The sequence below is a fragment of the Crinia signifera genome, chromosome 11 (assembly GCF_055691185.1).
Source record: "Crinia signifera chromosome 11, ASM5569118v1, whole genome shotgun sequence".
Lineage (NCBI taxonomy): Eukaryota > Metazoa > Chordata > Amphibia > Anura > Myobatrachidae > Crinia > Crinia signifera.
The window spans coordinates 26,254,810-26,271,291 of NC_139227.1; the positions used below are offsets into that span (position 1 = coordinate 26,254,810).

The 16,482-nt window shown below is 47.0% G+C and overlaps 1 protein-coding gene across 2 annotated transcripts in view; it reads left to right on the plus strand.

Moving 5' to 3' along the window:
• The window catches only part of CYB5B (cytochrome b5 type B), a 28,565-nt gene extending 24,439 nt beyond the window's left edge, over positions 1 to 4,126 (plus strand). Inside the window, exon 5 of one of the 2 annotated variants that reach the window (XM_083165511.1) lies at positions 385 to 866. In XM_083165511.1, the coding sequence (XP_083021637.1) occupies positions 385 to 412 (28 nt within the window). In that variant the 3' untranslated portion in view covers positions 413 to 866. Of the gene's footprint in view, positions 1 to 384; positions 867 to 3,463 lie in introns of those variants that run through there. The other variant, XM_083165510.1, reaches the window with a different exon arrangement.
• Positions 4,127 to 16,482: the final 12,356 nt, after the last annotated feature.

The window sequence follows — 16,482 nt, forward strand, 5'->3', positions numbered from 1 at the left end:
CGCTACGCTTGGCCCACGATTATATTCTCCATGTCGACATTGATGGTGAAGTAAGAACAAGCTGGTTTCAACCAAAAAAATCATGAAAAACTCCTCATGTCGACCTTTTGGGGTAGACCTACTGACTGTCTATATAGACTGTAGATCTAGAATCCGGAACCCCATTTACCTACCCCTGTATCCCTGCAACTGTACATGTCTTTGGTAAGATTACATAAGTGTGTATATGTCCTGTGAGGATGTGTTATCTAATGTATGATAGGTTTAGGGAATTCCCTTGTTTAATAGGATGGGATATGCACAAGAAACCACATAAAAACTGTTAGGAGACCTGTATGTGTATTTTTTTTTTTTTAAATAAAGTTTTTTTTTTTTGGTTTAAAGAATCAAGTATCAATGCTACAACAGCTAAAAAAAACAACCAGGTGTAGAAATGACCAGTGATTGAGCGCATCGGGGTAATGTACTAAAGCTTCTAAAAATAAATATCAATCGTTTACTAGGATGCTAAAGTGAAATGATTCATGGAGTGTTTGGTTGCTATGGGCAACATCACCTTGTTGTTTTTCGAACCTTTAGTAAATTTATCCCGGTCAGCAAATGGCCGCACAGGTCCAGTGGTTGAACAGCGTGACCCTAACACCGAATGAGACACCTACCTGTGCTCGGCTGAGAAATACCGTGGGTCTGGTCACATGATCCGCGGTCATAATCCCGACCATAGAATTTCAACATGGCTCTACATGTCAACAGGCACCATGTCGACATCCTCATATAAAATATTTAGGAGCGCTCTTTTGTAGTTAATTAAAAAATAATAATAAAAAATTGTGTGTGTATATAAAAATAATAAAATATGCCACAAACTTTATTTCCTGCCAAAACTGAAAAAAGGGGTTCATTATTTTAAAATGTTTAAAACACTTTTTTGAGTGTTTTTTTGGTTAGAATGTGGATCCTTTTCTGGTAGCTTGTTGTTCACTTACCCTAAGTATCCCGGGTGTGGATCGTTTTGTAGACCACAAATACCGCCTGTCGGTACATGTCGGCTCAAAAAAAACAGTGAAAAACCCATGTCGACCTTGTCCCATGTCGACCTACAACCCTGTCGACCTTCCCCCCTGTCGACCCAACGTGGACCTAAAGCATACCTCCCAACTTTTCTTCTGAAGAAATAGGGACACTCGCGCGAGCGCCTGAAAAGGGGGCTTGGCGTATGCAAATGAAGGCGCGGCTTATGCTAATTAGCCGCGACCTCATTTTCATACGAGAATAGACGCTGTGCGCATGCGCACAGCGTCTAATCTACTAGATTGGGGGGTCTCCCAACTGCCACCCCCCGCAGCGGGACAATGACTGCCGCGGGTGGGACAGCGGGACAGGACCCGAAAATCGGGACTGTCCCTCTAAAATCGTGACAGTTGGGAGGTATGCCTAAAGTGTGGTCTACAAAACGACCGTATACCACTATCCCTACCTGGGCCCAGGACAGTGGTCAGGGATTCCGTGTCTCTGCTATGCAGCAAGAATTTTGGTGCTGCCGCTACTTGATATTCTAAACATCAATTTATTTCACCTATTTTAAATACAAGTAAACATTAACCTTTTACTTTTTGCCAAACTTAATTAAATGCCAAAATCCTATAAAAGAAAATTCTCTGACCATGTGGTTCCCTCCAGAAAGCAATGACCACTTCCTGTTTGAACACTGTTTTTTTTTTTTTTTTTTTTACTTAAATAAAGCTATAAAAAAAAGCAACTAAGTAAATGCCCAGTTATCCTTGAAAAAGTGTATTATATACACGAATCGCGTTGGTGGCTGGTGAGCGTAGATCCCACATAGAACTACAAGCGGCAACCTTCTCCCCACTCTGCTGGCAACTGAAGTGACAGTGGCTAACAGCAGAAGCCACGAGGAAAACGGGACACCGCCGCAATACCTTCCTATCAGCGCTGCAGGCTAAGCAGCAGCAGCACCAAAATCCTTGCTGCGTTGCCCCCACACGGATAGCAGGCACACGGAATCCCTGACCACTCTCTCCTGGGCCTAGGTAGGGATAGTTAGGGTAAGTGAACAACGAGCTACCAGAAAAGGATCCACATTCTAACCAAAAAAACACTCAAAAGAGTGTAAACATTTTTAAAATAATGAATCCCTTTTTTCAGTTTTGGCAGGAAATAAAGTTTGGCATATTTTTATTTTTACTGTTTTACATATTTGATATATATTTTTAATTAACTACAAAAGAGCGGTCCTAAATATTTCAATTCCTATTAATCGACAATTAATATAGGCAGCTGCTCAATGCAATACAGTGCGGATATATATATAAAACAGATATCTTCATAATATCAACATGTGAGATGTTGGCATTCCCAGAATTGATAGCAATGAGACCTACACACATAGTGATTTTGACAGAAATCTGAACGATGCTAGACAGCTCTGCACCCGACCTGACCTATCCTACCCAAGGGACCTCCGTCTCCTCCCTGCTGCACTCACCTGTTCCGAGTACAGTCATTTTACTCCTCCCACTGCACTTGTAGGAGACCGGGCAGGCCGTAGCCTATTATATAAAACCTAAGGATTGCTGGAGAGGAAAGAAGCAGAATATCACTTTTCCACTGCTGTAATAATCCCTGGTTTTTGCATGTTACTGTGCACCGACACCTGATTTTTGTCAGTGGAAATGGCGACCAGGTCAAATTCTTACCCAGGAATCCAGCAGGGATTTTAGCAGGTTAAACCTGGATAAGAAGCCATGGAAACAGCTCTTACCCGGGTTTTGACCCTGGCAGGGAAGGCTGCTATTCCGCAAGCACCTTCTACTGCCTGCCCGTTGCTGGCACCGCCAGCCCTTCACTGACCTCCTGCCGGTGTGCCCCCACCTGCTGCGCTGCTTTCCCGGGTTTCCCTTTTCAGTGAAAAAGGAATCAACCCAGGAAAACAGGACAGTGGGTTTGGGGACCAAGGAAGGAGATCCACCAAAATCCCGGCTGTGTGACCGTAGAAGTATGAATGAATGCACAAACTATTTACACACCATATAAACCAGGCAGATCATACCTTGCAGGGACTCACTACAGTATGCAGCCATGTATACATCTTATGTACAACATTTGGAAGCGGTAGCACTGTGCATGTCTAGTAAATGTCCAGCTGTTGCTGGAATAACCCTGCGCTAGCATTATATAGAAAGGTATGCGTAGCGGGGATTAATGCCAGAACCCAACTGTAATAGCTCCTTACTGAAGTGCTGATGCAGAGATCCTGGAATAATGCAAGACTGGGCATGTTCCATGTTGCCAGGGTGCAATTCGTGGTCACTGCAGGGAGAGTTCTAGTCTTCTTAGAAATCTGCTAAGAAATGATCTATATTTCTGTGGTTAAGATGAGGTGGTCTATTGACATATACCATGGACACACCGACCTACAGTGATTTCTTTGTTCCCGCTGCAGTTCATGGTCCAATTGGCTGATCCCAGCAGTGGCTGTTCTGATCCTGGGCCTCATGTACCGGTTCTACTACGTGGACAGCCGCTCCTCCTGAATGTCACCCACAAACCACGACCAGCCTGTCTTCACGCACAAGAAAATGAGCAGGATCCGGAACACAGACAAGAGCCGTGCCCACGTCTCGGCCACAGATCCGGGTGTAAGACTTGATTGGAGCCTCCTCATTTTATCTTTGTGATCGAGAACTGTCATCCCTGCAGTGAGCGTGCATTGTGTGTATATCCCTACTCCACTTCGGGTATTCTTACAGGACTTTCTACCAGAATATTGCTGTCCGGTTGTGTCCCAAAGCATGCCTCTTACTTTGTATTCTTATCTTGTAAATCTGTTCACTTAATGGCCTACTGGGTTTTCCAGACTTTCCATGGTTTGCTTTAGTATTGGTGCAGCAAAGCTGCCCCCCCCCCCCCCTCCCCCACCATCATTCCAGTGACGCTACGGGTGCATGCTGGTACAAACTGTACAATGTTCAGCCTTTTAAACTCTCAATGCCAGTGGGTGTGAATGGTTCTCTGCTAAGTCACTAAACGGTTGTCATAAATGTCATATTTACACTTAAAGCCATAAATATGGATTTTAATAAACTTTCTCATGTCTTACTTCTGATTTACTTGTGCAGTGATTCTTCATCATCACTGTCTCCTCAGAGGTGCAGTGAATGGAAGTCTCTTGTTCTTATTTTGGTACTTGTGTATTAGCCGGGAGCCCGGTACATAGTTAGCGTTGCGGCGCTGTCAGAATCAGCGTAGTGTTCCTGCGGCCAGCGTAGTTTGCATAGTCAGAGCCAGCATAGTTAGGGTAGTCAGTCAGAAGTAGCGTAGTGTTCCCGCAAGCGTCCCTGTCAGAATCAGCGTAGTGTTCCCACGGCCGCGTAGCCAGTGTCTTTGTCAGAATCAGCGTAGTGTTAACTAAAATTCAGTTAACACGTGTTGTCATTACTGTCTCAGATGTACAGTATGATATGGCAGGTGTGAATGTGTTCCTGAAACACCCCCACCATCCACGCCAACCCGAAGCGTGGCGAGGGGACGCGTTACGCGTCCTCCCGACCTGTTCATACCCCCACTATCCATGTAAAGTGTGGCAAGCGGACGCGGATTACTTCACATGTGTTCTGCGTCCCCACGTGGGGCTCGCTGCGCTCACCACGCTTTGGGCTCCATAGTCAACTCCATGCTGACGTGGATAGTGGGGGCATGAACAGGTCGGGAGGACGCATAAAGCATGCGCTCGCCATGCTTCGGGCTGGTGTGGATAGTGCAGGTTTGAAAATGCCTCCTTTATTGTGCATAGGACGCACTTGCGCCCGCATACCCCCTTTAGGCATTATTAGCACGTGCTAATAATTACTGAGACGCAGGAGTGTCTCTCCGCCGCGCCCGCATGATCCCCTCTCCGCGTCTGCCAGAGCAGGGGATCTGGCGGTTACCGGCGCTGTGTGAGAAGCGCTCACTAGACTTGGCATGGACGCCGGGGACAGAGGCGGGCTGCCGTGTAGTGACTATGCTAACTACGCTAGGCAGCCATTGGACTACGCTGACAGCATAGCTAGCCTATGCCTGTGTACGTATGCTAATTGGACGCCCGACTAATACACAAGTACCCTTATTTTATCATTTATTCATATGGGACCACAAGGGATCCGCAGTGACTTATGACAAACCTCAATAGGAACGGTATGAACACACAGAAAGCGACTTACTGTATGCTAGGTACACGCCGGGCGATAAAGCAGACATTTCATTTATGGCGGGTGCGTTCCCCCAATATGTCTGTGAGCAACATTGTTCAGACCTATCTCGTCCACCCTGTAGCACAGCCGATGGGCTATTTCTGCAGTGGGGAGGGTTGCTAGGTTGACATACGTTAGGTCGACAGGCAAAATAGGTCGACATGAGCATTAGGACAATATTGGAAAGGTCGATATGAGTATTTCAAGTCGGGAGAATATAATAATGTGCCCAATGCCTGGCCAGCGCAGCAGCACAAATTCAGGACAAAAATGTGAAAAACTCTACTCCACCTTTTGACTGTCGACCTAATGCTTGTGTCGACTTAAGCCCTGTCGACCTAATGTATTTTGACCTTCATAGTGTCCACGCTATGACCCAGACCCTTCTGCAGCTGTATCAGCGCCACGCTCTCCGTTAGACCTCCCACACGCTGGCAGAGCACGCCGGTGACATCACAACTGGGCGGGCACATGTAAATGCTGGCCCAGTGGTGACATTGAGCCGACGATTGGTACGATCTGTCGGCCTAGTGTGTACCCAGCATTAAAGTACACCTTTCAGGTTTATAAATATTGCTGCCTCAGCAGTTATAATACCAAAAACCTATAGGCACGGCCGTACCAAAGGTTTGGTGCCATTGTTGGCAGCGGGGACATCAAGTAAGTGTGGGAAGGAACAGCACAATATATAAGAGGACGATGTTTGTGAGGGCTTACCATGTAAATGGTGGTGCAAGACAATGTTGGCACAAAGAAGAAACTTGTAGCAGTGGGTTAGGATGGGAGCTGGAATGCTTTGGTAATGACGTTTATCTCTGAAAGCCAGATTTACATTTTGTAGAGAGATGGGGAGAGGGAGAGAGTTCCAGTGGTAAGGAGCAGCATGGGCAAAATCTTACAGGTGGGATGAAGTAAGAAGTTGGGAGGAGAGGTGGCATTCATTTATAGAGCCAAGTGAGCGGGCAGGAGTACGAATGAAGATGAGGTCAGATGTAAATAGGAAAGGATTGGGTGAGGAGTTTGAATTGGGATCTGAAGTTTCTATGAAAACCGTTTACACTCTCTGCTCTGTTACTGTGGGGCAGATTTATTAAGCTCAGAGAAGTGATAAACTGTCTGGTTTTTATCACCGACCAATCAGCTCCTACCTGTGAAGCTACAGGCTTGGTTTGAAAAATGACAGGTTAGAGCTGATAGGCCGGTGATAAAAACCAGACAGTTTATCACTTCACTAAGCTTAATAAATCTGCCCCAGTATTTGAAATGCACTCATTAATAGAAATGCTAATATTCATTGTTCTCTAGTCGAGCATGATCAAAGAATTTGATTGATCCATTAATTTATCCCAAATGTTCTATCTCGGGGAGGTGTTTGAAGTATTGCTTATTGGGGGAATAACCATAAAACTAGACCATTATCCTGACCGAAACTTACACCCCGTTTACACCAAGGAATAACCCAGGTTGGACCCAGGTCGGACTCAGGTCAGCGTTGGTGTAAAAGGCGCCAACCCAGGTCCAGTAACACTGGTCTCCTACCCAGGTCCTGACCAGGGTTGAACACTGGTTGGACCTGGGTCGTAGGCGGTAAATGGCCCCAACCCAGGTTCGGACATCCAGGTAGTGCTGAAAGGATACCAGAAGTGCTGGATGCCTTTCCACAGTGCGCTGCAGTGGCAAAAGACAGCAGCCAGGAAGGATATGAGCAGTGCACACAGAATTCATAATTGGATGCAGTATCATTTATATATTTTTTTTTTGGGGGGGGGGGGGGGGGAGGCTGGGGGGAGCACATGGGAGATTCGGTCTGCTGCTGCAGGGGAAGGGGCTGGTGGGGAGTACATGGGTGATGCTGCACTTTTATACCGCGATTTGTGCTTGAGCACTAAATAAAACTTTTTGAAAAATATTTTACAAAGTAAACAAACCAACATTTTTCAATGCTAACTTGTCAGGTCTTTTAATTTTTATTAAAAATATTTGAGGGAAGGTTGGATGGCAGTTTATTGGTCCTAAAATGGACATTTTTAATGTCATCCATAGGGAAAAGCAGGGCTGACCCAGGTTCAGTGTAAACGGTGCAGACCTGGGTCCGACCTGGGTCACAGTGCTGTGTAAATGGGGTATGAAGCTGGGTCCAACCCTGGAAACTCCCGTGTTCAAAGACCAGGGTCCGACCAGGGATTTTGGTGTAAAACGGGTATAAGTTAGAATGTAGAAGGAAAAGGAGGCTTTTGCAGGTTACATTACGGTTTAAAAATTTTCAGTTGTTCCACTTCCAATGTTCTAGGAAGGTTTTTCAGTTTCCACAACTTTTATAGAATAATCCCCGTCCCCAAATGAAATTTCCATAGTGTAAGTTAGAAGCAGGAGTACTGTTCCCAAATCCACCTTTTAACTGTGCACACGTTTCTTTAGTGTTCCATAATGACATTCTTTATTAACGGTGATTCCAAAAACCTATCGCCCAATGTCATGAGGATATCGTGCTTATGTAACAAAAATCCAGAGGAAACTTGCTGTGCTCAAGTCTAACACCACTTTAGTTGTGAATACCTGTATCTACATCATTTAAGAATCCTACTGTACTGCGGGGTAGACAGCAAAAAGGTAGACACGAATTTAGGTTGACATTCATTTAGGTCAACATGCCATTAGGTCGACATGGGGTTTTTCAAATTTTTTGTTACAAATGTGAGCAAAGTGTACATAAACACTAAAACGTAGCACCGCGTCCCCTCGCATGGCTTGTTGCGCTCGCGATGCTTTGAGCACGGTGCCTCGCTAAGCTCGGTACACTATTCTATTCTCCCACCACGCCCTAGTGGATGGTAGGGCATGAAATCCCGCCTGTCGGCACATGTCGGCTCCAAAGAAAGTGAAAAACCCCATGTCGACCTTCCCCATGTCAACCTAAATGAATGTCTAACCTAATGGTGTCAACCTTTTTGCTGTCTACCCTTTGTCCGGATACCCTGTACCGCATAAAGGATGACTAGGCCTGCTGAGATCTGTAGTTCCCACCAACAGTATGTTAATGTTCTAGCTCTGCTGCACCCTACCTGCTGGCCTGCCACATCTCCTAAACGCGGGCTGATGCTGTCCCTCTGTGAATCGGACACTTGCCCTATGTTGTCCTACCACGTCTTCATCTCAGAGGTTTGTTTACCATTTTTTGTGTGCTCCCCCCTTCCCTTCTTACTTTCCTGTGAGACAGAGCCCCTTGTGTGCTGCCGAGTCTCACACAGTAAATGTTTGTTTGCTTGCTGTGCCAGTCACACAATGAGGCTCTGTAAAGTGTGTCGTTTGTCAGTATAATTGTCTCCCTGCCATCCAAGAGACAATGATCCTGCAATGTGCAGTAAGTTCGCAAATGATGCCTAGATACACATTAAAGGAATTCACTATAAAAATACACATCTGCATACATATGGCATATGCAGCTTCGTTACAAAGGATTGGGTATGGGATCCCGGCGCCGTTCATGCCAGCAGTCAAAAGACCAACGCCAATAGCCACAATGTCGATGGTGGGTGTTCTAACCATCTCCCCTCCCTCTCACCTTACCCTCCACAGCCTAATCCTAACCTACCCCTCATACTTACATATGGGACGTCGCCAGTCTGACATCGGGATTCTGACAGGTGGTGTTGTTTCCGGAGCCGGTCTTCCCGTTACAAAGATGCCTTTCCTTCTAACCCCATTTTTAGGGAATACAGTCTTTAGGTTGACCATATTTGGTCAACTGAAGGTCGAAATGAGTTTTTCGGTATTTCATGCCCGATCTTCCACTACGGCGTGTCTACCTAAATTGGGTCAACCCAACCCACATTTTAGTGTGTGTATCCAGCCCCTGATCTCTTCATCTTGGTAATCTGTATGGATTCCTTAATCGGTTTTACCCTCTGATGTCATAAAATGTGTTTCAAGGAATGTCTTATACCCCTTTCACACTTGCAAAAATATCCTGGGTTTTTGCACATGAACGCGCATCAACCCGGGATTTAGCTCAGTGTGAAAGGGTCTTGAAGGAATATCCCGGGACGAACATCCCGGGATTTCTACCCAGGTCCTGACCTGGGTATATTCCGGAATCGACCCGGGATGCGGTCAGTGTGAATGGTCCTGTACCCGGGATTGGGTGCACGGGACTTTAAAAAAGCTGCTGATTGGAGCTTTCTTGGGCTCACAAATGCTGATGTCATCTTTCAGAGCCCTGGAGTCCATTTCTAATGACATGCATATGTATTTGCAGGGATTTCCTGGGATCAGTGTGAATGGGGCTGTACCGGGTCGATCCCAGGTCTGAGTGCAGTGTGAAAGGGTACATTCCCGGGTAGAGTACTGGGAACCATCCGGGAACACATTCCCGGGTATGACCCGGCTCCGCGAGTGTGAAAGGGGTATAAATTGTAGAGTCAAAATAAAGCTGTGCTGTTTTTGTGGGCTGCATGCAAAAGCTACTAGTATTTACCCTGCATGCAAAAACAAAACGTGTACAGGGTGAAAGTAATTTAAATTCCCTTATTTCAACTACAGCAAAAACTTATGGGCATGGCACCAAATTTTCAGTATGTTATAATAAGACTGTGGGAAGAAATAGCAAAATAAAAAATTTAAATCCCCACCAGGGGGCATTTTGTAAAGTATCAAACAGGCTAATTTCCTTTAACACGTCGTCCCGCTGATCACTATTTGCAGTTAACAACCTCGCAGCCTTTTTTTATTCTCATTTTGTCTTTTAGCGTGGATTTAGCGTGGATTACTGGTAAAATTGTTTAACCAAAAATGTGAACTCAGAATCTTTGCAGAGATTGAGGCCCCCCTGGTGGTGATTTGTTTCTCATTAAGACACTCTAAAAACTTGGTGTCATTTGTTTTTTTTCTGTAGTTTGCTTGGATTTGGTGAACTTAAATGATCTATATTTTGTGCATATAGTCTACATGAGGCATGTCCAAACTATGGCCCTCCAGCTGTTGTGTAACTACAATTCCCATCATGCCTTTGCAGTTTTGCTATTAGGGAATGCTAAAACTATGGCAAGGCATGCTGGGATGTGTAGTTTCACAACAGCTTTAGGATCATAGTTTGGACATGCCTGGTCTACATCATTATTACCCCTTTTACACCGAAATCCCGGATCCAACCCTGTATTTGGAACATGGTTCCAAGCCAGCTTGGATCCGGCATTTGCACCGTTTACACTGCGGTGCTGATCCACGATGTAAATGGGGGCGGCGGTTGGAGATGAACTCATCTCCAAGCCCCGGGACCGCCGATCACCCCGCTCGGACCGCGGATCATCGCGCTGGGGGCAAGCCCAGCACCAAGGTGGGCTGCCCCTGTGCACCCCCCCAGCCCCCTTCCGCGAGGTGAATGGATGCAGCACACAGGCATCCATTCACCTGCTGCCTGCAGAGTACATGGACTCATCTCCAAGCCCCGGGACCGCCGATCACCCCGCTCGGACCGCGGATCATCGCGCTGGGGGCAAGCCCAGCACCAAGGTGGGCTGCCCCTGTGCACCCCCCCAGCCCCCTTCCGCGAGGTGAATGGATGCAGCACACAGGCATCCATTCACCTGCTGCCTGCAGAGTACAGTAGCCCGCAGCGGAGGCTGCGTGCGCGCCCCCCCCCCCCCCTGCCCAACCTCCATGTTGACCGCAGGACGCTGCGTTCCGACTGTTGGGCTTCAGTGGGGGCTGGTTGTTGTCTCTGATCGATATAATTCAGCAGTGAAGCGAATCGTATGGTGTTTACCCAGATTAACAGTTCAGGTATTCAGTCTATCCATGCTTGTGTGCAGGTGATTAAATTAAACTGACTGAGCTACTGATTGGCACCTTTGCTTAAGCATGTAAATCCTGAAAACATGGACTGTTATGGTTCTGTGAGGGCCAAGTTTGGGCCACACTGGTGAAAGAGGCTCAAACCTCATTCACAGCGCACCTCGGACCTAGGTTGTTGTGTGATCAACCCGGCAATTCTACCCATGTTATAAGGAGGGTTAAATCTGAGTCGCCCTCTGTATTATGGGTTTAATATGAAAGTGCCTGAGATGGGTCGGACCCGGGATTACGATGGAGGAAAGGGTATCTCTTGCACTGCATTATCTTGGTTCTGTATGCATGCTAAATACACTTTGCTTGGTACGCCGGAAGCCATTTCTCAGCAGGTTTCATCACTGAAGTTTGGGTCTGATTCAGACCTGTTCACACAGGTCCGAATTCAGGCCGCCCCCGATGGTGGGGGTCTGCACATAGTCGCTCATGCTCAAACCCTCGGAGCGAACAGTTTTTTACTCGCTGTTGCGTTTGCAGAATGAATGGCAGCCAGAGGGCGTCAGTGGGGTCCACCCAGCGTTTCAGGGGCATGCCCACAAAAAAACGGTGGACACACCCATAGAAACCGTGGGCATACCCCTGTGAATGCACGCATGCCCCTGCTTGGTGGGGGGAGTGGGGAGTGCCGGCCCTGAATTCGCACAAGAACAGGCAAGATAAAAATAAGTCCAGGCTTAAGGTGCCCACAGACGCATCGATCCCGGCGTGCGTTGTGGGCTTAACTAGCGCACATAGCATCGCATCGTATGCCTTGTGCATACGATGTGCATGCGATGCGATGCTATGCTAGAAAAAGCTAGTACAAAAAGTATGTGCAGCACATACTTTTTGTACTGTGCGATGAGGTGCCGCGGGAGCGCGCGCCCCATTGTATAGCATCGCACCGCCGGGATCGGTGCATGTGTGGGCACCTTAACTCTTAGCTACGAACAGAGGAGAAATCATTTGATGGTGAGAAACCATCGAATGACTTCTCCTCTGTGCGGATGCATGCGAGCGGATTTGTAAGCGTACACATCCACTCGCATTAGAGTTTGGACCGGGAGGTCGTGCGCGTTCGGCGGGCGGTGTTTACAGCAAATATACACGGCCTAGCAATTGGCCAACAGTGGTTACAGATAGGGATGGATGCCAATTCCGGGGCATTTTTTCAATATGGGATTGAAAAATTCTCAATCCTAGGATTCCCGGAATCCGGAATTGGCATCCCTATTTAGCAGGCGTGTCCCCGCCCCCCCACACCGGCTGACCTGCACATTTACTTACATGGACAGGCGGCTGGAAGTGGGGCAAACAGCAGTGGGTGCGGGGGTGCACAGTGCCTCCGGGCATGTGAAGGGGCGGGTGCTGCTGCCGGACGGCAGCAGCAGAGTGATCGTTGTGGCCTGCGCAGCATGACCTCTTACTGTCACGCTGCGCAGGCTGCACGCCGGTGCTCAGACGCTGCCCGGCATCAGGCTGCGCATGTGCAGTCTAATCCCGAAATCCCTTGAAATTCCAGACTTTGTGTGGCCGAATCCCGGGATCCCGCCAATCCCGGGATTGGCCATCCTAGTTACAGACTCCCAATGTGATGAAAGCCAGTCCTGATTATCAATACTTTTATATTGATAGCAATTTGCTAGCCAATATGATCAATACATTTATATGGTTCTTCAGATGAATAAAACCATCATGTATGATCCAATTTGCTACGTAGTAAATGTATTTTCTGTGTATATGACACACCCTCCGATGAACGCGACCACCCAGAACCGCCTATTGGAAGTGAGAGAATCAAAATAACTTTACATGGACCAGATCTTACAAATTAAAAAAAAAAAAAACAGCACAAATAAAATTTGTTATAACAAGGTCATTTCACATTAGCTTAGTATTGATTCCTCTCTTTATAATATATCTGTTCAGGGTGTGATATGTTTTGTCAACATTCACAATGTTGACGTTGCCAGACTGTGGACATAGTGACTGTTGACAATTGCAATATCGATGGTGGGATTTCACTTAGTTGTTACGAATTCACGTGGTTTTGCAAATTTCTTTTTGCGGCCGTTTTCACCCATGCCGATTCGACCCCCAAAAAGTGAAATGGGTGAAAATATACTCAAAAACGGGTGAAAATCCCTGTGATTGAATTCTGAAAGGCAAATCTCTGCCCCATTTTAAGTAAAAAAACTCGGCCAAGGTTGAATACACCCCTATCAGTGTCGACATATTGAACATCTGCCCCAACTGCAGTGCAACATGATTTTATTCATTACAGAAAAAAAAATTGTTTTGCGATCCAGTTTGAATTGGGCCCAAAGTAAGAAAAAGCAAGTAACTGTCCACCTAGGCCCTTGATGGCTAACCTTGACACTCCAGATGTTGTTGAACTACACATCCCAGCATGCTCTGCTACAGATTTGCTATTTGGCCATGCTAAAACTGGCATGCTGGGATGCATGCTGGGATGTGTAGTTCAACAGCATCTGGAGCGTCAAGGTTAGCCATCAAGGACCTAGGCAAATCCATGCTCTAATGCAGGCATGCCCAACCTGCGGCCCTCCAGCTGTTGTGAAACTACACATCCCAGCATGCCTTGCCATAGTTTTAGCAAACCCTAATATCAAAACTGTGGCAAGGCCTTCTGGGATGTGTAGTTTCACAACAGCTGGAGGGCCGCAGGTTGGACATGCCTGCTCTAATGCAAGGGGAACAAATGCATGGATTTTGTTTGCATGCAGGCTACACACTGGCTGCTATTATTTATTTAATAACAGTTTCTTTTATAGCACACACATATTCCGCAGCGCTGTACAGAGAATGTTTTTGCCTTTTGGCCCTCCTTATTCAGAAACTGCAGATGAGCAGGAACCGTTCTGAGCATGTTCAGAATGAATCCTGCAGTCGTATCGTGACGCGGCTGCCTCTGCCTGCATATTATGTACACATAACCCTTCCAGTTATAATATTCATTACAATACAGGATCCATCTGAGGAATCCATCATACTGCACAGCAGACCTGGAGAAGGGACTGTCGGATAAATGATTAGGGATTATTGCTGATCATTAAGGGTCAGTTACAAGTCATGAAACCGCAGAGCAAAGTGTTTTGGTTATGTAATTTTACTGGAAAAGGAATTGCTGGCAGCGATTGGTGCAACAGTAAGCACCGTGCTATATGTGGGGTGTTGTTCCCTCTTCATTCTATCATGGCAGCAATGTACAGCTTCTCTTCTAAAAATAAAAAGGTGCCTTTTCCTGAAGAAATCAATCAGGTAGAGGTTTATCTTTGGTTTATTTAATCCCTTCAGTGGTGTTTTTTTAAGAGAGCAAGTTTCTTCTGGGGAGCGCTCCCTAAAAAAACCCACCACTGTAACCTTCAGGTCCAGACAGCGCAGCTGAACAGTCCATCAGCCGCTGCCCGGTCCTGCCTCTGGCAACCCGGCTGTGTGCGGCATGACGTTACCACGTCATGCCGCACACAGCTGGGGGAAGGAGGCAGAGCCGGGCAGCCGCTGAAGCTGAGCACGGCGCTGATCTCAGCATTCAGCTCAGCAGTGCTGCCCGGAGTGAGGGAGCGCAGGCAGTGGCATTCCCGAGAATTTTCCAGGTTTTCCAGTCTGCGCACTGGAGAATAACCCGGAAAATTCTCGGCAGTGCCACTGAAGGGGTTAAAACCATCTTATGGGACGGTAGATGTGGTAATTGTCCAGGAGCCCCCACACTGCCCCAACTATTTTCTGGCACAGGCGGCAGTGGTGCAGACATGTGACTCACATGCGATTAATCACATGTAAGAGAACTCATAATGTCAAATACCTCCGATTTGGCCCGATTTATCATCCTGATCCGTCAGAATCGGATGAAATCAGACCAAATTGGACCTGTGTATGGGGACCTTAAGATTTCCTTTTTCTTGCTGTTTGGCCTTCCTTCTACAGGGGACATAGTCAAGATAGACTTGCCTGCACAGACGCACTTATGGCGACACCGACGCACTTATGGCACCTTATAAATAAAATTATAATAATAATCATTTTTCCAAACTACACTACACATTGGTTCCTTCCTTCACTGTCATCCTATGTACACACAAGGACCTTCTGATACGGAGCTATTTCAAAGGAAAGGGACCATCAACCTACGGGGATCATCTCCATAGAAACCAGAACCTGTGGTCCTTCTTTCCTGTTTTGTTTGATGTCATGTCCTGATGACCGAGGAGGCAGCACCCAGTGGTACACGCCATCTTTTGTTTATATTTGATACAACTCTTGATTAAGCTTCATATATGGCTTCACTTTTCCTTTATACATTTTGTACTTGATTGCAATTAGCCATTATGATGGCTGCCATACTGTATTGAAGAAGAAAACCGAGAATTATAATTACTGATTCATGTCCTAAATACTCCATGGTATCCCATCTTTCCCACCCTTGTTGTTTCAGATGTTATTTATTTTTCAGAGATTCGGGAAGTTACTCAAGGCAAGACGAGGAGCTGCAGTATATATCATCTGGGGGAATTATAATATTGTCTCTAATTCCCCTTTCACACTGCACAAATAACCCAGGTCCTCCCACAGCACTCTCCCACTGTTCCATGTTCAAGTCCACAGCACTCTCCCACTGTTCCATGTTCAAGTCTACTCTCCCCGGGTCTCCAAAAATCACCCCGCAGCACTCACAAATGTACCTGTGCTACTTCTCCATTGACTCGGTGGCTGCCCAGTTCCTGTTCCCCGATGACCATGTACTCAGCGCCCCAGTAGAGGCGCACAGCAGGCCAATGCATGTGTCCGGTTGCACCTGAGCATCAGTGAGAGGAGCTCAGGGAGGTGGGATGCTCTGATGGTGTAGAACCGCCGGGCAGGGAGCATCCTTTTTGCCACCTTCTTCCTCCCTCCCGCAGACAGCCATGTACAGAAAGTGTGGCTGGTCCAAAAGTACAATTCTATACCAACCCGGGGGCAGACGGCACCCTGCCCCTGGGCTGGCTCTACCATTAGGCAGCTGCCTAGGGCGCCAGGATCTAGGGGGGGCCCCACCAAGTCTGCCTAGCAAAAAAATCAAGGATGTCCATGAGGATCTTTGTTGTACTTAATGGAGGTGGCTGCTGTGGAACTTCTAAGACCTCACCTCCATACTTTCCCTTGAGGCATACTTCCCTACATTTCTGCCCCCTCTTCCTTGTACTCTATTGTGGATGGCAAAGGGAGGCCTCCAGGGAAAGCAGCTTCCCACCTTCCTGGGGGCTGGGTGGACCACCCAATTTTTGGGAGCCTCCCTCTCATTCCGGAAGGTGGTTATTGGTAGCAGTACGGGGTGGGGGGGTAAGGGGGCAGTAGGTTGACGTTTTGCCTAGGGTGCTAAGCTGTATCACATTGGCCCTGGGCCTAG